The sequence below is a fragment of the Vanessa tameamea genome, chromosome 28 (genome assembly GCF_037043105.1).
Source record: "Vanessa tameamea isolate UH-Manoa-2023 chromosome 28, ilVanTame1 primary haplotype, whole genome shotgun sequence".
In the NCBI taxonomy this organism is placed as follows: domain Eukaryota; kingdom Metazoa; phylum Arthropoda; class Insecta; order Lepidoptera; family Nymphalidae; genus Vanessa; species Vanessa tameamea.
Genome location: NC_087336.1, coordinates 6,526,857 through 6,550,411, shown reverse-complemented (window position 1 = coordinate 6,550,411; position 23,555 = coordinate 6,526,857). Strand labels below are relative to the sequence as shown.

The following is a 23,555-nucleotide window of genomic DNA, read 5'->3' as shown; positions in this document are numbered from 1 at the left end:
AGAGTAATGTATGTGATGTTGTCCAATTATTATTATTATTATTATTTTACTCGGCTATATAAAGCACTACAAACTGTTCTCGATCAATAAACATATATTTATAACACCACATTACTTACGTCGACATTAATTTTACTTCCAAAGTTTCAATAACGATTTCACCATTCAAAAATATTCTTTAGGCGGATCCATAGAGAATACCATAAATTATACGAGATCTCGACCAGTGATATCGCGTAAATTCAATGTCAAATGTTGTTTATTTGTCTTTTAAGCCTCTTGTAGCTGAAATAGGCTGTACTCCTGCCGAATAAAATAGAAACGTATGTTTATGTACTCAACTAGACAAAGCTCGTATATATAAAGCTAATGTATATATATGTTATTGACGGAATTCTTAATCAAAATATACTTTATTCAAGGAGGATTTTACAAGCACTATTGAATTGTCATCTTACAAACGATATTAAGTGAAGCTACCACCGGTACGGAATGTAGATGCAAGCGGGAAGAACCGGCAAGAAACTCAGTAGTTACTCTTTTTATAAGTTATATTAGCCAAATACATACATACAATATATCCTCCCTGGAAGTCAACAAGTATTGTATATGGCAATACAATGTACTTAAAAGATTATATTTACTAGCTGAACCTGCGACTTTACCCGCGCGAAATTTATAAAACTATACTCATAACTCACACAAACCGGCACCTCATTTTACCCCCTTGAGGGGTGAATTAGACAAGTAGCCAAGTCCTTCCCGGGACTCAAACTATCTCCATAACAAGTTTCACCTTAATCGGTTCAGCTGCTTACGCGTCAAAAGGTATTAGATAGAGTTACTTCCGTATATATATTAGTACAGTTGTCACAGACACGGTTTATGTTCGAGTTTTCAGTGCATATGTCAATACATACTGCATGAACAGGTTCGACCCCCATTCGTAGCAATTATTCATTTAAGGGTGCTTATTGTAGTCTGGATGTTTGTAATGCTTTGTTATTACGGTCTCTCCTGGGGTTAGATAACGGTGCGAAAAATACACATGGTTTTATACTGGTATTATTGTAACACTTGTGATACGGAAACGACCCTATGTGATTTAAAAGACGCATAGCAACGATAAATTCTTGTTTCAATACAAGAGACGCGTCGCGGTATAGATTCGTAACTAAAAAAAAACAGTTTTTGTCTTCAAAATAACTTTACCTTTAAATACATTTAAATCACATGTTAAATATATAATAATATACATTAAAAAAAATCCGTGACGTATCATATATTCATTCGTTGATTTCTATACATTACAAAGTAAATTATGTACAATTGTAGTACATACATTGTAGCACACAGTCGTTTTTGTAATATCATTTAAGAGACAGAATTACTAGTCAACTCCTTGACAATTCTCAGTAAGATCTACAATCAAAATAGCGTTGATTTATATAAATTTTAATATCGTAAGGTGATTGAAGCATTGAATTCGTATATCGTATATTCGTAACGGTATTCGTATGTATGATAAGTTACATTATAAATTTATGATAAAATGAAAGCTCATGTCAAAAACAATGATAAATAAAACATAATAAATGATTATATTTCAGATAAAAGGGCGTCGACATAGTATTTATTGTTTTCTAGGCAGGATATATAAAAAAAAAATGAGTTCTTTACTGACATGCTCTGTAATTGAAATGTTGGAAAATAATAACTACTGGGTTTCTTCCCGGTTCTTCTCGGTAGAATCTACTTTCCGAACCGGTGGTAGCCCTACATTTAATTCAACTGTGACGATTTAAAAGTGCTTTTAAGAACCTACTTGAATAAAGAATATTTTGATTTTGATATTGACACACCAGGCGTTATTAAAATATCCATAACACAAGTGCTTCAGCTGCTTACATTGGGATCAGAGTAATGTATGTGATGTTGTCCAATATTTATTTATTTATTAATTATAATATATTTATTTAACCAGGCTTCCTACGGATAGACAAGCAAAAAGAAATGTATTTTTTGTACAGGACCCTTTTTGGCGTACACAGAATAACTCACTAAGGTTTCAAAACGAATCAGATAAATAGTTTGAGTAACGTCACAGAGTAAAGAAAACAGATCCCTCGTCCCGCGGAACCCACACACTAGACACGTCTAGACGCGTCCGATGGCTTAGTTAGTTCTTATTTACGCTTTGGTATCGTATAAACGACAAACACAAAGTTATTAATTTTTAGGTTTTCTTAATAAACAATGAATAAATTCGTCACCAGCCTGTTTCCATCTACGAGAGACGATTACAGCAACTTCCGAGTTACATCGACGCTATTGTCTATATAGGGCGATTCGGGAAGCACAGACAGAAGGTCACCTATATCACTCGGCCGAGTACGCTTTATCGTGAGTTTAGTAAGTAATATAGACACGGTACGTGACTTGATAATTAAGCTACTATCTTTAATTAGGTGTGAGAAATAATAGCTCAATGTGTACGTTAGTAAACTGATTGAGAAACACCGTGAATCACAGATAAAAACAAATGAAGACTACCGAAGAGAATCTGGACTACAATCTAAAAATCGTGACCCATTACGAAGACGACCTGATCGTGCTGAATAACTATACCTTGGCTAAAAACCATCCATAACAGTCGAGGAAAATATACCACAAAGACCAACGCAATTCAAGGAAGACAAATTCTTTCATTTGTTTTTCTAGCATAGACGATTTGGCAAAAGAGGCACCGGATGGTAAATCAAACCACAGACATTGAAACCGTATGAAATGTTAACCATTCCTTACATCACCAATGCGCCACCAACCTTGGGAACTGTGATGTTATAGTCAGGGTGACTAGAATTATTCCTTTATGAGTGAGCGGTACTTATTCAGGCGGGTATATACATACATAGCACAAAGCCCAACCACCGAGTAAAAAATCAAGAAATAACTTGTTTATGATGTGGTCATCAAACATCCTAAATTGTTGCTTCTGATGATGTGGTATTAAAAACTCGCCGGCACCTAAGACAAACCAAAGACACGGACAACACGTTTGTGTTGACAACGCGTACGATAATTCGAAAATAAAATACATTCACAGGACGATGGTTGCAGCGGCCGTTCTCAACGGACGATAACCAAAGACAGGTTGTTCAAACTAAAAATATACTTTCCAAGACTCTTACAAGCGCTTTAGAATGTATGTTACAAGTTTCAGAATGTAGATTCTGTCAAGAAACGTCAAGAAACGCCATCGTTTTACAATCATCATGTTATAATTATATCAAATTAAAGTAATGTCTCACTACTGGGTCTTCTCTCTTAAAGAAAATAACTTTAGGAGCATGTTCCACCACGCGGCTCCAATTGGTGGTACACACACGTGGCAGATTTTCATCTGACACACAGACAAACTCATTTTTGCACTTATATTAGGCTTACGATGTATAACCTTGTACACTACAATATGCTTTATTTATTAATATGTTTTTAAGTAACATTAATGCATATCAATGTATTAAAAACCGAAATCAGACACAGCCTTTCTCAGACGGTATCTTAGTCGTGGGAACTTCTCGTATCGTGGGACAACAAACTACTTTCATGTAATAAGGTTAAACTTTCGATCACATTCATGACCCCAAAGTCATGTTGCCAGCTGTCCCGATTTCCGCGAGACGTCCCGATTTAAAGGGGTCAGGCTACGACCCGATTAGCGTCACCAGGTGTCCCGATTACAAGTAGCGCACATACGAACAGCAGACTCATTCATATTATACGCTAAGATATTTCAAAATCTATATCAGAAGACATTTTTAGTATTTATCACCAAGACATATCAAACGTAATATTACCTTAAAACAATATTTGATAGGTAATCATTTCATGGCGAATACATGCTTATCAGAAATTTTATTTAATTAGAATGATATTATTAAAAACTAACCTAACCTAACGACACTATAAAAACTGTTATAATATAAATAATTTATATTAATTACTAAGTTTCTCGCTTTAAGTTAACAATTTAAGGTTTATGTTGAGAAATTGGAAAAAAAACTTATAAGCACTTAGCAATATTATTTTTTATTAAAACTTTTACATTAGGATTAGGATAATCAGCCCTTTAAGTTTCCCTTTCCCATATAGTAACAGTCTTACAATTGGGCAGAGACCTTTTGATGTTTTTTTTTAATATAATAAGTAGGCAAACGATCAAATTTGGCAAATGTATTGCTGTGGTACCAATCCAGACGGGTACAATGCCCAAAAGCACCAAGTAAATTCAGATAGACGATAGACATGTGTAAAAATGTGCCCGGACTTGAACCAGCAACCTTCGAATAAGATTAACGTAATTCCGATACGTAAGACTGAAACCACAATTAATCATATCATCAATGAAAAGATAGAACCGCTGAAGCACCAAAGTGGTGCTCTTTGGAAATGAAATTTAAAGTTAACTTAGTAAACTTAATTTTCCAAAAATACCACTTTGGCGCTTTAGTCTTTTTTCCTTTCCAGTGACCATACAATTGCAACGCATACTGTTTTAACATATACATATTTATCTATATGCAAACTCGCACAAATATTTATTATTATTGGATAATCAATTATATTCGTGGTCCAAAACAATGTTATCGCTGAACATATTGATATATATATCTCAGTATTAAAACAAGTGGAAACCGACTCTATCGCTCTAGCAATACGAACGATAATAAAACGACCCCATTCATAAATATGTGCGTAGGAATTTACGATAACATTTGAGATAAAATTATTGATACTATAAAAATTTATAATCGTCTATTGACAATTTCCATCTGCAAAATTTCTGCCATGACAATCAACGCGAAAAACTGCTAGGAATGTTTCATTATTGATCTGGTAGTTTTGTGTTTGGGTACCACCCACTCGTCATTTATTCTACCGTCAGCAATACAGTATTGTGTTCCGGTTTGAAGATTGAGTCTGTGTAACTACAGGTACAAGGGACCTAACATCTTAGTTCTATAGGTTGGTGGCGCATTGGCGATGAAAAGAATATTTCCTACAATGCCATTGTCTATGAGAAGTGGGGACCACTTACCATCAGGTGACACATTTACCCGTCACAAGGGGCATAGCATCTCAGTTCCTAAGATGGTAGCGTATTAGCAACCTAAGGAATGTGGTACGTTGGCAATGTGAAGATTTTTCATGTATCCTACAACGCCAATGTCTAAAGAGTTATGGTGAAGACTTACTAACTGGTGAACCATTGTGCTACACAACAGATGTTACGAGCAAAACCCGATATTTTCACCGGTTCTTTTCTGGTCTGAGGTATTAATTTCCGTGTACATTTTCGAAAATAAAAAAGTAACGTAAAACTTTATGGAATAATGATTTGGACTGTGCCAAAAAGTTCACTTCATCGTTAAAGTTCTGCCTGGGCACCAAGCAATAATACTTAGTATTGTTATGGTGACAACTAACCATCAGGTGAACAATTTGACACTTCTCCTTCGCACGTGACATTGGCCTATTAATCTGTGCCTTTTAGGCACAAATAAAAGCCAAAAAAATTGACAATCCACCTACCGACACCGAAATAAAACAATTGCAAAAGTGAAACTGTATGACGTAATGACTTTCTAATATTTAAACATAAATCTGACGATTAACGTGCGCAGGAGTGCCGGTAGGTTCAACTAATTGTATACCTAATCCAAACGGCAGTATTTCTTCCACGTCTGATATCTTTATCTGAGAGTTGGGACGACCTTAAATTGTTATTTATTTACTGTTAAGAGTTCCCATGCAGGACCAACGACTTCACGTGTTCAACGAGGCACGAGTGATAACTTCCAGATTACGGAATACTACAGAGAACATCCCTAACGATAAACATTCCGTCTCCAATTTGAACTTCAACGAAGCAGTCAAATAACTAATGAGTGGGTATTATTATCTATTCGTATCCTAATAAATCTATAATAATATTATAAACGCTGAAGTAAGTCCGTCTGTGTGTCTACGCTTTATGAAACCACTGAACCGTATTCGACTAAATTTAGTATGAACATTTGCCATAGAACATACTTCTTTATACCTAAAACCCCCCAACCAATCATAGGAAAGCTTATTTCAATATATCTATATTTTAAACAAAGAAACAAATATATGACAAAAAATAAGTCATTAAACAAGTTCTTTATTATGGTATTGGGAGTCGAGCAAACTTTAATAAGGTCTCTGCATAAAATTGTTATTGTATCAGACGGACCAACGCCTACACATCAACTTTTAATGGGCACACAGTCTAAAGAGGTCTTGAATTTATTTTCTGTACAATATATACTTAATATAAATGAAATAAACATATGTTACTAAATAATTAAAGGAATCATTAGTTTATAACAAAACTGTACCTATAGTTAATAAAACTAATTTCAGTACAATTATAAATGCACTTATATCAAAGATTATAAGCTCGTAATTCACATTATTGATTGTATATTAAATGCTCCGTTCACTGGGCAGTTTAGAATCTGGCTAGATTTATTATAAACTAGCTACCCTTAAAGTTTTATAAAGACATATATGGAGATGATAGTAATTAGAACGCATGAAATCTTAACTGATAATTGCAGATTCAAAATCAGACAAGCACAACTGAATTTTCATGTGCTTAATCTGAGTTTATTACTCATCTCATGCTCAGCGGTGAACAAAAGCATTGTGTAGGCCTGCATGTGATAATTATGATGAAACTTTAATGTAATGAATAAAAATAAAGCAATAATTTTTCTTTCTTTATCCTTCACTGAACACATTTTATGTACATCCTTGAGAAACCAGGATTGGCGGCTAGTACCTAATAACATTTTTGTTAATACTTAGTAATTTATACAAATTTTTTGAAAGAATTTTAATAATCACCGAATATCTTGCAAGTTTTTCTCAGTAGAATACAAATAACAAGTAAAGCTTGATGATTCAAGTTTTCCAAAAATGTATTGTAATAAATTGATGTCCCTGAGCATGTTCAGTTCGTCTCTGACTCAGGTCACTTGACTAATTGTTAATTATGTTTCATTAAACATTCCACATACATTATTTTTTCTTAAAGCCAAAATCAAACATGTTTTTTTTTATTGTTTTGTCTCTTAAACTTTTAAAAATATATGTTGAATATTTATTTATAAGTTATATTATTAAAACTATTATAAATATCTGGAATTATAAAATCAAAATATACTTTATTCAAGTAAACTGTTGTAAGTTATAAATATAAACAGAATTAAATGAAATAATGTTACTAGGTACTAGTATGATTATACCTCTGAGGAAAACAGGTTAAAAATACAGTATAAATAATATACTAGATATTAAAAATATATACATAATTAATTACTGGTCACATCAATACTATTTGTATTTACATTCTGAGTGGATGTTCATTTAATAAATATATTTATTCAAAAGAGATTTATGTATATAAATTACGAATATTTTGTATCAAATTAGCTAATTTTATTCAATTAAATTTATTAGAAGTTTAGTCAATTAAGTCGTTAAATATCATTTCTCCTGAGGGCTTACATTATATATATATTACAAATATAATATATATATATATATATATAAATGTTCCTTTATGTCTGCTACAGTTTATGTACACTCATATGTCCAGTTTATATTGGAACTTGGTGTTTACACTTGTGGCATACTCTCATCTCACACATGCATCTTTTCTCACAATGTTTCTTTGAATTAATTATACACAAAAATTGACAGACTGTAATGCCTGTAACTTACTATAATTATCAGAAAGGAAATAATATTTTTTCGACAGTAAACCATGTGAAATAATATATCTTCTTTAATATCTAATTAGCAGGTAAATATATTTAAAAACCATCTTTGTGTAAAACTTTATCCCTATACTTATCAATAAAACCAGACATACAAGTTATTATGAACTAATTCGACAAAATGAGACCAATATTGTTACAAATGAAACAGAATCAAACAGAGATTACGAGTCCAGTTCGAGAGTTTGTATCTGAGATGGAAAAGGATAAAACGGCACAAAGGACAAGAGAAAGGGAGGACAAGATCAACAGCAAGCAATAAATAGAAAAGAATCACTAGAATGTCAAATGTGTGAGAATATTTAGAGGTCATGCAAGTTGGTAGCGGAGAACTGTGTGACATTTTTATTATTTAAATGCAAAAAAGCATTTCAATGCAAATTATCAAAGAAGTTTAGATTGAAAAGTTTTTCGATTCAAAAATATATATATATATAAGTATATTTAATTATTACTAAATATATATAATTTTTGAGATGATTTTTTTTATTTAAGACTACATCTTAACTTTTACTATTTTTTTTCCATGGCTTTATTGGCATGGCTGGTATTATGGCTTTGTATATCATTTATGGGAATATGTTTATATTGTCTTACTTAATGCATTTTTAATTACAAGACTAACTAACAATTATTCCAGACTTACATTCCTGTGTGACCCACCCTTATATTTAAAAAATATTGTAAGATAATTACTACCACTCATAGAACATTGACATATATTTAGCACACCGAGAGACCAAATGGCTGGTAAACAGACATGTTTACATTCTGCATCTCTCTTAAATCCAGTTAAACAGTTCTCTCAAAAATCATTTTGAGGTCCACAGTGGGACTCACATGTGGACTCTCTAAGTTAGCCCCCTTCTACACCGAGTCCTTTACCGTTGAACTTTCACATTACATACACTATCTATGTAAAATAAATGTCTGTAAAGCACCAATCTCTAAACTCTTTTGTAATAGGATATTATTCCTTTTTATATAAGGCATATAATGATGGGTGTATATGTAGTATTATTATGCTTTGGCTAGATCTGATTGCGTCCATCACATCCAGTTTCTATTACCAAATATATTATTAATAAGGCAGACCAAGGTGGCAACACCACATTGATTAAAGCAATGTAATACATGCCTATTTAAGTAAGTTATATTTGGCTTGAGGATGTTATAGCTGGTAGTGTGTTAGCTTTACATTTAAGACGATTACGCAAATGAAGATCCAAAAGTGTTGGTAAAAGACTACTGGAATAAAGTAAATGTTGATTTGATTTAAACCTCCTTAAATATTTTTGTAACTAATAATTTGATAAAATATACACCACTAATTGTAAATTGATGTTACTATGACAGAAAGCTACGGGTAAGTGTCATCAACCGTATCAGATGGTCAGTGAAGGAAACATTTACTTTTACATCTTATATATATAAAAACAGATGTTGGTATTCGTTAAGGTTTAATGGACTTTCAATTTCGTTTGCCCAATCATGGGAGACCAGTCAACTATACAGAATGAATTTTCGTCTGAATATCCAGTGATCCTGGGTCTGTGGCCCTATATCAAGCCACTAGACCAATCAAGCAGTCAATCAAGCTCATTACATGTCATTGTTGTACAAACAAATTTTAAGAGGAAATCTAATCTATGTCCGGTGTTACCTAATTATTGAAACATGGTTTAGTTAAAATAATACATTTTAAACCTTCACATGATATAGTGTTTGATTATCTTCCGAGATTAATTATAATTAAGTTTTTTTTTAAAGTAACCAGTAGATTCTTGTGTAACCAAGATACCTTTATAATAGCTATTAGCACTATGACATCATGAAAAATGAATCAACACCTTCTCGTTGAATACATGTTCGGACAAGCCATTGTTTAAGAAATGAATTATATCCAATATACTATGTTATTTGCAAAGAACAAAGTATATCATAAAAAAATTAACCAATGATTTGTGTTATGGCATTAGTTGATGACTCCACTAGTGTAAATATCAACGACTAACATGCTCTTTAAAAAATATGTCCAGTTTAAAAAGCTTTATATTCGTTTAGATATAAAAATAGATACACATCTGTAAATTGTTATGAAAAATAATGTTTTTAGCCATCTTTACAGCATTATTTTGAAATACTCATTCAACTACCTACACTACACTACACTAAATAAAATATATTACATGATAGATTGATTTTTACACATTTTCCTTAATAATACATGGGTCATATGTAAGATATTAACAGACTGTTCTTTTTTTAATTATTCTTACCAAGAAACAATAATTATCCATTATAATGAATAGATTATATAGGTATTTTATTGTCTAGTTTAAAATAAAAAAAAAACTTTACTGATGGGCAAGGATCATATATTTAAAGCCAAAAAAAAAAACTTCTTTTAGATATCTTATAGACATATTCGTGATAAAAGCTTATTACTCTAGTCTCATTAGATATATATCCATACTATATATAATATCTGTTATATACAATATATAACGTATACAATTAAGAATTTAAAAGACGTTAAACTCTACAAGCGAATTTAGTAAGCTAATGGACTTGGAAGGATCGCATATGTAGGTTGGGGGTTTGCATAAACGCATCCTTTGTCTCAATTGCAATATTCCATAAGGAGTTGTGAATCGTTTGTAATATTTATACACACTGAACAATGATGTCATCGTATAATACCAATTGAGGATAGCGATAATTTATACGTATCTAGAACTGACGCATCGTGAAGGTCCTACTTTCTTTTTTTCTAGATTTTATATGCAACGAATCTCATTTATGATAAATCTAGCTTACGATGAGTCAAATATTTTGTGCAATGTGTATTTTTTGCGTAGACCTGACATAACAGAATTTCTACAAAGCACTGTCAAATACTATCAACGTTAACGACAGCATTTCATATTGGCTGAAGAAGTACAATAATAAAGTAATAAAAAAAATATATCAAGTCTCCCACCTTGGAAATCCAATCACAATTGTAATAATTCACTGCTTTTTTATATAGATGTGAAAATAAGAAAAGAGCCTTGTATAGATTTGACCTTTATAACTAAACACTGCAACACTGTCATCCACTGGCACTTAACGATGCTACAAACGAATAATTTTTTTTAATAAACACGAAATGTGGTTTAAAATTTAGTTCTTCAAGAAAATCTCACCGTTTCAAAATCACTCGGAAGATATTCGGTAGTCGCGCATGCCCAACAAAAATTTACATCACGTGACCTGTCATGGCGTCACGGATACTACTTTTTCAGTAACATCAATTTTTTTTAGTACGCTACGACTGAACACTACACAGCCAAAATATAAAAAAATATATATATTTTAAGAATTATTTCATTTTTAATCATATATAATAATAAATAGTGAAATTGTACTAAATATCTGGAAATGTAGTAATAGAAGTAGTTTAAGATAAAGTATTTAATCATTTTAAAATTAGATAGTACTTTTATAATGATTTAAATGTAAATGTAATGGAAGTTCATGGATATTGATTTACAGTAAATGAATATGCACAAATTTTAATATTGGATTCCCTTGCTTTATTAGTCTGTGAGAATGCTCATTCTAATCTTAAAAACTACTGTTAGGGTTTTCATTTCATTTTCACCAATAGAAAATTGATTAACAAGGTAAGTTTAAAATATTATACTTTGACTATTCTGTTATTTAAAATTTAAGGCATTGATGACGCCACATCGACGAAACAACTTAAATTTAAAATTAAAGTTTGAAATTTTTCTATGGATCGTAGAGGTAGGAAAAAGAGCTAGAAGGATGAAATTGACGACAGGCGTTAATACTAGCTATAGTAAAACAGTATATAAGAGAAAAAGTTACTTATTATTTAACTTCAAAGGCTGCTACTTCCAAATTATTATTTTAATCAAAAGTATAAATCTCAGTCAATAAACGTATAAATATTAATTTCCGCATAAATGATAATATGACGGAATGGCGCTACTGTACCTACCCTCCAGTTACAGTAGAGCCATTTCTGGAACCTGTCATACATTTCGATGAACACTTTTTTCGATGAAGTATCTCATATAGCCAATATGAGATATTTATTCTTATATGCACTTTTATTTGCTTTTGTTTTTTACAGTAGAGAAAAATGTAAACACTCTGAAAATAAACCACTCAAAACAAGGTAGAGCCCACCCTAAGTAAAACTACAATTCGGCCTAAAAATAATATGCAAGGTAATGATTAGCGAAGCGATTTCGACTCATTACTGATATATTTATGACTTTTTTCATTGGTAAAAAACATTGGCTTTAAGCGATAACGTTATGTATGTATTATAGTGTTATTTTCAAGTGGGTAGTCAGAAAAGTTAAGTGGCCAAATATTCATTCAACGCAAAAATCTCAGTCGCTAGTGTTTCCACATACATACTGTATTTTACTGTTGTATTTTTTACTTTCTTTTTAGTTTGGTTTCGTTTCAGTGTTATTAGCGATAATTTTGCCTAGTTCTTGCCGTCACATAGATATGAAAACCGTAGCAACAATGGTGGTTAGGATTCAGGAATGAAGGAGAATCGCAAAGATCATCAATAGTAGATGTTTCGCGAAGACCTTTCCGGAATATGTAGAAACGCTACCAGGAGACTAGTAGTGAAAGAACTCGAACTTCAACCGCCCAGGAAGACTGGTTTATAAGACTAATTTTTACTGGACTATAGATAACTGGAGAACTGTACTGTTTACGGACGAAACTAAAGTGAAACATTTTAGTGATGATCGACGTATGCGCATGTGGAGAAGAGAAGGCGAACGTTTTTCGCAATCCTGCATTCATCGAACAGACAGTTTTGGACCCAAGTGTTATGGGGTAGTATAAGTTTGCGCGGTAAAACGGAGCTGGTAATTCTGAAAAAAGCTACCGTAACTCCGAGCTACATCGAACGGGTAATCTGGCCTCATGTTATGCTATTTTCACAAAGAGTAGGCTCGGGCCACACAGAAATTATTTCCTTTTCCTTTACCTTCTGACGCCAATGTCACCGTAGGCCTCTCCTAATTTCTTCCATTCATCTCTGTTACGAACGAGTCTTCTCCAACTTTTTGGTAGGTCATCGTCCCTTTTGTATTTTTCATTCTTTGATCTATAAAAAAACATCTGTTTTTCCTACTTTATATATTTTTTTATCAATACATTCTAACGAAGTCAATGTGCTCGTTTATGTAGCGTTTACAGAAATAACTTACGACTCATTTTCATAGCTAAACACAGCGTTTAAACGAAACTTATTTGTAACTTTTGTGAAAACATGCATTTCTGACAAATAATATGTCTAATATCATGTACAAGAGACTAAACTTTTGTACGGTATTTTTTGTTTAAGCGACTCTGAATATTTGGTTCACAGTCCCGTTTAAAAAATCTCGTAAAAACGACTAATCCGACATAAAAGATCTTAATAGTTTTTTTTTTTAAAATAAAATCATAATATTTGTTAAAATAAATTTATTTTGATCATTTCTGCTTTTATTTTAAGTGTTAATTGTTTTAAAGTATGTTTGTATATCCGTTATACTGCTCCCTCTTAAATAAATCTAGTAACGAGTAAGCGGAATGGCATATCACGATGTCTGTCGTACATAACATTTACGTAGATTTTTTTAAATATATAAAGTATTAAATTAGTTATTAACCATAAACAATTATTAAATAATTTAAACAAAGCTCGCACGTAAATAAAAATGTCGTTTTATGACCGACTAAGCAAAAATGTCTGATGATGATAATAATAATAATAAATAATTTATTGGAGCCGAGATGGCCCAGTGGTTAGAACGCGTGAATCTTAACCGATGATTTTGGGTTCAAACCCAGGCAAGCACCACTGAATTTCATGTGCTTAATTTGTGTTTATAATTCATCTCGTGCTCAGCGATGAAGGAAAACATCGAGAGGAAACCTGCATGTGTCTAATTTCAATGAAATTCTGCCATATGTGTATTCCACCAAACCGCATTGGATTAGCGTGGTGGAATATGCTCCAAACCTTCTCCTCAAAGGGAGAGGAGGCCTTAGCCCAGCAGTGGGAAATTAACAGGCTGCTAATGTAAAATGTGTGTATTAAAATAATAAATATTTTTAAAATAATTAAGCTTTTAACAACTGTCAGCTCCTCTTGCTTGGTGGCATTCGACTGAATGAGTTGTGAACAATTGACCTTAAGAGCGTTTTCAAATTATCCGATCCGGTGTCGGTATCGAATGTCGATAGCTGACAGCCGATAGTCAGCGATAGACTTTCATTCAGATTTTCACATATTTCCGACAAAATCGTTCAGATTCGGTCACCATAGCAGACTATAATAGATAGCTTTATTTACTGTGTCTATTATATTTGAGACGCAAAAAAGGATCTGTACAAAGACAGTATTGGACACATCCCATTGTGGAAGCTACATATTCAAACCGATATCCGACACACTAATGTGAAAACGCTTTAAGATCGTCTAATTATTCGTTTCGTGATTTTGCGTTTTGTAACTGCTGTCCGCACGAAGCTAAGCAGATAACCTTAAGTGTATGTAAAATGAAAATTAATACATTTATATTTTATTTCCTGGTCCTTTTACATAAATGTACACAATCGTATCGATACAAAAAATAGATTTAATATTATGAAATGGAATATTCCTATTGACATTTGAATGAAATATATATATTTAAAAAAATCAATGGTAATAAAAACTGGGATATCGAAATGGCGGCATACGACTGTGAAGTGGATTCATTCCGTTACAGATTCGACAATGTCGCTGCATATGAGCAGAACAAACATTTGGACGCTTTTTTTTGTTCAAGCATTCACAAGCATCATCTAAAATCTTTTCTGATACCCGTTCATTTGAAGTACTATTCTTTTGAGAAGACTGGTCTTTTTCGTCTGGTATAGAAGATTCTGTTGGACTAAAAGTTATGGAAGGTCGTCTACACGCCTGACCACGAATTTTCGAATATAACATGGGCTTTGGGGTCGATGATGGAAGTACAGGTGGAATAAAAAATCCCTGTTCTTCACTATCCCGAAATGGAGTTGGTGGTTTGTTAGAAATTTTCTGCGCCTGAGGTGGTTCATTAGAAAAATGTCCATATGCTCGTACATCTAGGCTGTTCGTTAAAGGACCATCTGTCTGAATTGGTTTGGGTGAGTTTTTATGGATATCTGGTTCAGAAAATTGAACTCGACTCGGAATTTGTGAAATCATTGGCGAGTTTGATTGTTGTGTAAACTGATTAAAAGAAGGTCCCGATGTTGTTGGTTTTGGAATCGATTTTGAGAAATTTGCTTGATTTTGCTGCATTTCGTTTGTTTTCTGCTGGGTTTCATTTCGTCGATTTGACGTGCTGTGAGCCAGACTTTGTTGATTTAAAGTATGTTCCGATAAGCTTAAATGATTTCCTTGTTCACTTTGTGTCGATTGTTGTGACTTTGACGAAATATTATTCATAGGTTGTGTAAAACAAGGACTCGATTGGCTATGGTTAGAACGGCTTCCAACTGTGTTGCCCGCGGTGCAGGAAGGGCTACAAGAAATATTTTGATTCGAATTCATTACTTTTGACTGTCCATTTGGTTTTGTCTTAACTTGAGCATCGGTGTCTGTCTTTATAGAAGAAGATAAAAATGATCCTTTTGCAAAATCCTCGTAACTGGTGCCAGAGTTATTGAATCTACTTTCAATTCTTTGTCGTGCTTCTTGTGGATTCGCGAAACCTCTTTTTTCATATTCATCAAATTTAAGGGGTTCATTGTAATAATGATCACGGTGGTCTGATGATTTTGGAGTTTCTGGTAACAAGGAAAACCATTGGTTTTCTCTGGCTTTCTCATTTGGAACATCATTTTGACCTAATATTTTTTGTTTTTCTACGTCTTTATAAAACAAACTATAGTTTTTTGTATTGTTTTTCGATATATAATGTTGTAAACGCTTAAAGAACGTATCTACAATCTGAAGATCAATATTTTCATCTAGTTTTTTCAAAGTCATAGTGACGTATTGTTTTATTTCGTTATAATTATCACATGCGTTGCCTTCCTTTATTATTTCATTTAATTGTTTTGCTAACGATACTTTTATTTGGTTTTTAAGAGCTAAATTGTCTTCATCTTGACTTAAAGAAAGATTATCAAATAACTTAGTTAATTCAAATTTGATTTCAATTTCTTGTATTTCTTCCAGGATTGAACTTTCTCCAGGAGTAGGAATTTTAGACAACTCACATAGTAATTGATTGGTTTGTGGCAATGTATCACGATGTACATCTATACTTTCGTCTTTATTACTATCCAACAATGTAAAGTACTTCTCTACAGAACAATTAAATAAGTTTTTATATTTCCAATTACTATCTTCGTCAAACTTATAAAAATTGTAAATAATAAAATGATCCGCAATTTCTTCTTTTAAATTACTGAATAATATATTTTTTTCAGTATTTTTATCAAATGGATCTTTTAAAATTTTATCTATCGTATTTTTTATTTCTATTTTATATGCATACATTGCCTTTTCATCTATAATAAGTGGTTTTACGGATATAATAGCTTCTTTTAATTGATTTTTTCTATGATCTTTACTGTGATTAAGCTCGTAAGATGCAGGTAATTCTGCCATTAGATTTTCGAGTTCAACATCTAGCAATGTATTATATAAGAAGTCGTCATTAAACGTTTCAGGGTTTGTATTAATTTCACTTATTTTCATAATGATTTTAACGATAAGATCATCTTTTATTATTTTTACATCCTCTTTTTCTTGCGACGTATTTGCAGGCAAAGGAAGTTGGTAACACCAAGATTCTACAATATCGAGAATTATGTCTGCTGGCTTCTTATTTTTTTGAATTGGAGATGTTTGATTGTAAATCGATTCTGAAGGCGGAAGATTTACTTCATCAGTATTTAAAATACTTTTGCTTTGATCTATAATTGATTTGTGTGATTTATTTACATCTCGCGGCACATGTTTCCTGTCAGAAAAAGAAGATTTTAATCTTCGTTGTAAATCATTTGCGAAATCGTCGATATTATCTGTTTGATGGGGTAAGAGTGGTAGTTTGACTAGCCATTTAGTAATTTCTTTATGAATCTTATCATCACAATTTTTGTCGTATTTTTCAAATTCATGAAGTCTTTTGGCTAGCATTGCCAAAATTTTATCCCATTTTAATAATTCACCCACACCAGTTGCCTCTCTCAAAGGTAAAGTTTCAAACCACTTGTCTATTTCACATCTTGTCTTGATTTCTTCAACTTCATCAACCATGGACGATTCACTTGGAAATGGAACGCTATAAAGTGCACTATATAAATCATTGTAAATTTGATCTTTAGTGAGTGGTATAGAGTTTTTATCTTGAACGTTGTCAAAATATTTATCGATTTCTGTTCTTATCCTCTTTTCGTTATTCAACTTAACAGCATCATTTCCGTGATCAAAATTTTCTAATATAAACATAGTTGCTAACCGATCTTTATATATTTTAAAACCTGGACTGTCTTCAGGTTGGTTACTGGGACGAACCGGGTAAGGCATTGACATTTCGATTGTTTTTTCTAGATCATGTTTATATTCGATTCCTGTTGTTTTGTTTCTAATTTCGATTCTAAGAGCCATAATGATGTCCAGCAAATTTTCCTTTAATTCTTTCATTGTATTCTGGAGTTTATTATTTTGGGGTAAGTTGTGAAGCTGAAAGCCTATTTCTTCAGACAGCATCTCCTCATACAATATATTATTATTAAAATATTTGGGATTCATATTCAACTCTCCCATTTTTTGATAAATTTTAGTTGCAACGTTTTGTTTCAACGTTTTAGAAGCGCTATCATTTTCTGCTTTCACAGGGAGATTATTACACCATTCTTCTATAATCTCTACAATAGCTGTTCCAGGGTCACGATTTTGTAGGGAAATGTTAGCTTTAGTACGACAAGAATTTGGATATTTACAAACGTTACTAGAAGTTTTTTTATCTATACTATATGTCGTGACTTCTTGTTTTTTTCTATATTTTTGTTCTTTATTTCTGTTACTGATTCGATTCATTCGATTAATTAATTGTTGTATCACAACAACAAAAGCGATTTCCTTATTTGGATCCAGTGGAAGATTACATATCCAATTAGACACATAATCTATCAAATCTCTATCAATATCCGTGTGAGGATTTTTATTTGTGAGTCGGTTGCTTTCTGACATTTTTTCAGCTAAGCTGTTTACCATAGAAACTAATTGATTTTGAAAAGCTTTATTTCTTAGAGGTAATAAAGGTAAATTGTTTAGCCAGTTTGTAATCTCATTGGCATATTCCATCTTAAGTGTAAAATGAGTTATCGTTTCATTAGACGACATATATCTGTTAGCGATATTATTAGGAACACACGATGTCCTGCAAGCGGCAGAATTCTTATTAGTCATCGTATTTATTTCGCTAAAAAGTCGCGAAATACAAGCCTCCAACTTGAGATCATCGTCGAAAATTTCTTCATCATTTTCACGAATATAAGCTTCTATATAATCACTTAGAGTTAGGTCAAAAACACCGGTGTTTGTTGAGCAACAGGGAGAAAGCCGTTGAACGGCAAGTATGTTGTTAACTAAGTCATTTACCAATACTGGCATCATGTTTTCATATTGTGATGGTATATGAACTGTTTTAAAGAATTCTGTTATTTTTAATGTAAGATGGTAATTATAATCTCTCTCAGGTGGTAATTCTTGTTTGTTTTCATCAATGTCATTTATAATTTTCGCTAGCGTGTTTACATGTTCAGCTCGAAACGAATTTTCTGTTTCATTGAAAGATTCTTGTAATGGTAGCTTTCTGAAACAGTCAGATATAATCCTAATATATTGCAGTTCTTTTGACAACTTTTCAATAGAAGTTTCGTGTTCTTCTATGTCTGTTGACATGTTTGGATCTGACTTGGAAAGAGCACCTAATTTTTGAAGTTCCCTTTTGATAAGTTGGGCACATGCTTCTCTTGCTATAAAATTCTCGGAATCGTATTTATGTTCTACGAATTTAGCTATTAATCCTTTGGCTGTTTTTTCAAGACTAACTGTGAATATATCTGTTATATTTTCGTCACAACAGAGATTTTCATCTACTATTTGGTTACTTTCTTGGTGTTCATGAATAACATTTTTATCACAAATTAAATTATCAATCCTACTTTTAAGCGTTTCTGCTAGTGCTGGTATATTTCGCTTATGTTCTGGTCTTATTATTTCATTTAACCAACCTTTAATTTCGTTTGGGATTGGTTTTCGTGATGTATTCATTGGATCTTGCAATCGTGACGCAAATTTTTGGTTCAAATCTTTTGTTACAGTCTTTATGTTTTTTAAAAAATATTGAACTGGTTGTTCATTTACCCAACGCGAGATTTCACTGCTAAGCTTATTCATCTCATGAGATTCTAAAGTTTTTTGTTGAGCCGATACGTTTTCGTTAAATCTAATTTCTGGTAGTTCTTTTTCACTATCTTTTTGATATTTTAAAGAATTTGGGATTGATATATCTTTTATTTTTTCTATTAACAGATTAACGTATGGTTTTGCCTCGTTAATAGTGTCAAAATAATCATATCTATGAAGCCATCTGTTAATAAAAAAGCACAAATATTTGTCTTTTTCCATGCCAGTTTCTGGAGCTATTTTTTCTAATTTAACTTGATCTATAATATCTTCGACAAGCTTATTGCCTAATGTTTCTTTGATCTTTCTGGATTTGTTAAATTTTTGAGGTGGTAATGCGTTAATCCAAGCTATTATTATATCAGCCAACTTCTCTGTGTACATAACCAATTCAGTATCTATCTTAGAGTTTCTCTTTTTCATGATACTCGTTTTTCTTTTATTAATGGAGTTATTACATTGATCAAGTAATTCTGTTTCTGATTTGAAAACGGATATTATGTTTCCAAAACAATATTTATCTTTACTCTCTGTGGTTACTAATTTATTTTGGCTTATATTTCCAATTGCAATAAAACTTTTTAGTCTCTTCACAATGTCATTAGCAATATTAGTAATGTTGATATCAGATAGATCTGTTAAAGACTTCAAAAGATTAAATAATTTAACTTTTAATTCATAATCATGCCTTTGGATCAAATATAAATTTCGTAAAAGAAATTCTATTATTTCTTTTATAATCATTCCAGATTTATAAAGATCATAATATTTATCCAGATTCTCAGTAACAATATAATTTAAAAATGGCTTAATTTTATTTAATTCTACGTTAATAAAAGTACTTTTCTCGCAATCACTAAGACAATCTGTGTCTCGCTGTTGTAAATAAGCTATTTCACTATTTGATTCCTTATTTAAAACAAAATTTGCTAAAGTTTCTGCAAATTTGTTTTGCTGAGCGATGCTAGGTTTTTTGATTGTAACATTAAAATACGCATTTAAGAATTTTAATACCTTCTCTTTTAAACATAGTTTAATATCTAATATTTCATTTTTATTATTTATTAGTGGTAACAAGAGATTGTATAATTCTTCAAGCATAAGTTGTATATTAGTGTATGATATATTTAAATTGGCTTCGTAATTTAAATGCAAAAGCGATTCTTTAACGTATTTCTTTAAATATGTATCCTTTACACGTGAATTATCATATCTTGATTCTTTATTATCTCGTACATTATTTTTATCTAATACTGTTTGCGTTGTAGTCTGCTTATAAATAGGCATCTTACTAGTATTCGTTGTTTGGTTATCGGTTAATACATTATTTATATAATTATAGCAGAAAGTAGTATCGTTTCCACTCAACGAACTCACCAGAGTGTTAACTTCACTATTTTGAATTCTAGTACTACTTTCTTTAGTATTTTTACTATCTATGAAATCTGTTGACGTGCATTTATTATCTGAATCGTAATTTTTTACATGAATGTTGGTGCTTTTATTTTGTCTATTTGAACTTGCGTTTCTTTTATTAAAACTGGATATTTTCGTAGCGATTCTTGATTTTAAATTTGTCATAATATCATCAGTTTGTTTCTCAATATTCAACGGAAGAGAAGCAATAAATTTATCAATCGCATTATTAAGTTGAACATCATAATTTTCATCTGCATAATCTAATGATAGCTTACTGATTTTATCTGTGAATTCATTGATAATATTCTGTATATTAACATCACTTGGTTCTTTATTTATTGTTATATTCTTTATACATTCGAGAATAATAGCTGGTAATTGTTCTTTATCTGTTTCTGGTTCTTTATCAGAAATTAGATCAGACGTAGACGTGAGTTCATTTAATTTTAAAGCTGATATCATTCTTGATATGTATATAATTTCGGGCTGAAAATCATAAATATTATTTGAACAAACTCAGTATTTCAGAATTGGTAATTCAAGTTGACAGATATTTGAAGACATGGTTTAGCTGTTAAAAATCACTATCTTCTATTAATAAATAAAAAATAAAAATGTTTTGCCTGTTTATCCTCAACGAATTAAGGTGAAATTTTAGTGTTACTTGTGAGCAAACGAAGCCCAAACAATTTTATTTGGTATATTTGTCCTTTAGTATAAGCGTCGATCATATTTAGCTGCGGGTAAATATGATCCTCTGACTACATATCTAGATTTATCGTATTCTTCGTAATAATAAATTAATTGACGTTTTTCACAACTGGTATGTCTTACCCATTCCCGATGTGGCGTGATCTGCTGATTACTGAGTGATCGCTTCAAAGAGTAGTGATGGGACGTCATATGATTATCTAGACGCTCCCTTATAAATGAACATCGATTTTCGCCACACGACTGCAAAAATTAACAATTTTCTAAATAAACACGATGACGGAGTCACAAGAGTCAAGTCAAGCTCAAGATAGATGGCAATCCAGCCACTCTAGTTAGAGTAAGTTAGAGTAAGAGTTCATCCTCCCTAAGCCTTAAACCCTAGTTTTCAACCAATGTATCTTACCTGCCACGATATAGGGTGCCAAAACGTGTACATTAACTGCGGGACTAGTCTCTAAATTCATGGTTGTTCAGCGTGCTATGAAGCGAGTTTTGCTCTGAGTATCTTTGAAGAATAAAATCTAAAATGATATTTTCCGGGCAGAACCGAAGTTACTGACAAAGTTTGCATGATTAGCACTGAAGTGGCACTACCACTGGCTGGTTATGTATGTCGAAGGACCGATGACTATTGGAGCAGACGATTCGTCCTCCTCCTACTCAGTGGAGACTGCGGATTGGCAAACGCAGCGTAGGTTCAGCCAGGTGGCCCGATGACCTGAAGAAGGTGATGGCACCCGTCTGGATGCGAAAGGAGGAGAACCGGCATTTTTTGCGCACTTTGGGACTAGCAGTGGATTGCGAATGGCTGATAATATGATGATGATATAAATATTATAATAAAGTTTTATTTTAGTTTCTTTGCTTCGATTAGCCGTTTTATTATTTGGACCTATTTTGATGATTATTGTACACAGTCAGTCTACAGGACGGCTCAATTGAATTGGTATCGTTCATTATAACGTTGTTTATTCTGTATTTTACTAATATTGCCATGACTTACAATACAAGATTGAATTCTGTCTTTAATACTGCGCATATTCTCCATATGTTACATATGTTGACTACCGGTTGATCACTTTATCTTCTAGACTCTTTTCCGCCTGTATCTTTAATAAAAATATATTTTTAATAAAATCAATTTTGCAAACAACACTGATTACGTTTTAGATAAGTATAATACGTCAAAATGTATATATATATATATATATATATATATATATAAGAAAACTAGTATCAATTTTCAAGAGATGAACGTACGATGATGTGACTATCAATAAGTAAGCGTAATGCTTTATTATTAAATACTAGCTTTCGCTCGCTGATTCGCTCGCGTTTTAGGGCTCAACAACAGACAAACAAGCAAACAGACATTGGCTAACAGTATAGCTAATGAACATGGATTTCGAATTGATTCAGAATAAGTTTAAGGATTAAACCAAAATTAACTTTTTCAATAGTTGCCAGGGCAGGGCTGCAAACCATACGATCTGTTTAATTTAATAAAATTAGGTAATTCTTTCGCATTATCATCTATTTTTGACTTTGACTTGACTTAGCTGGACCCTTGATCCACGGGGCCCTGGGCTGAAGCCCAAAAAGCCATATGGTAGATCGGGCCCTGATTATAATCACGTAATTAAATCCACTCAGTTGTTTTAGAATAATAACATTTATTAATCCATTAATTGTATTTATAACAATACAGACCTTTAATTTTTTCATTTGATATTTATGTTATTTAAACTATCACACATTTCAAGAAGACGTTCGTACATTTGTGCAATTTTACGATTTCGATTTTTTTTAAAGGTTATTTAGACCATTTCATCATGATTTGTCATTCTTATTTGACAGATTGATTTCTTCTTTATTAATCTAGAATGACTTCAGTGCATAATGATTGGGCCTTCTGACATTGTTTTTATGTATTTTTAGTCGGTAGTGAAATAAAAGCAGTTTTGATTTTTATTAACGTATTTTCCACAATTTTTTATATGTCTGTTAAACTTTGAAAGACCTTACTTCTTCCAAGGATCCGACCCGACTGAAGACTGCCCAAA

At 32.1% G+C, this 23,555-nt stretch overlaps 3 protein-coding genes across 6 annotated transcripts in view; all 3 read right to left on the bottom strand.

The window, feature by feature from the left end:
* The window catches only part of LOC113391928 (CLIP-associating protein), a 46,985-nt gene extending 35,846 nt beyond the window's left edge, over positions 1-11,139 (bottom strand). For 3 of the 4 annotated variants that reach the window (XM_064219566.1, XM_064219568.1, XM_064219569.1), the window contains exon 1: positions 10,855-11,139. The gene's annotated coding sequence lies outside the window, so the exon portion shown is untranslated. The remainder of the gene's footprint in view (positions 1-10,854) is intronic. The other variant, XM_064219567.1, reaches the window with a different exon arrangement.
* LOC113391780 (aldo-keto reductase AKR2E4-like) overlaps positions 1-23,555 on the bottom strand; it is a 168,458-nt gene that overhangs the window by 110,400 nt on the left and 34,503 nt on the right. The gene's annotated exons all lie outside the window — the stretch shown is intronic.
* LOC135194220 (uncharacterized) lies at positions 14,605-19,782 on the bottom strand. The gene is made up of 2 exons (XM_064219406.1): positions 15,490-19,782; positions 14,605-14,868 (listed from the first exon to the last, which is right to left on the bottom strand). The coding sequence occupies exons 1-2, from the start codon at positions 19,780-19,782 to the stop codon at positions 14,605-14,607; spliced, it is 4,557 nt and encodes a 1,518-aa protein (XP_064075476.1).

What these genes read in the sequence shown, in the direction of transcription:
- LOC135194220 (XM_064219406.1), bottom strand. Translation starts at nt 19,782, where the DNA reads ATGAAAAAGAGAAACTCTAAGATAGATACTGAATTGGTTATGTACACA. An exon ending in AACCAAATGGACAGTCAAAA is followed by an intron (nt 14,869 to 15,489) that starts GTAATGAATTCG and finishes ATTCGTGGTCAG; the next exon opens with GCGTGTAGACGACCTTCCAT.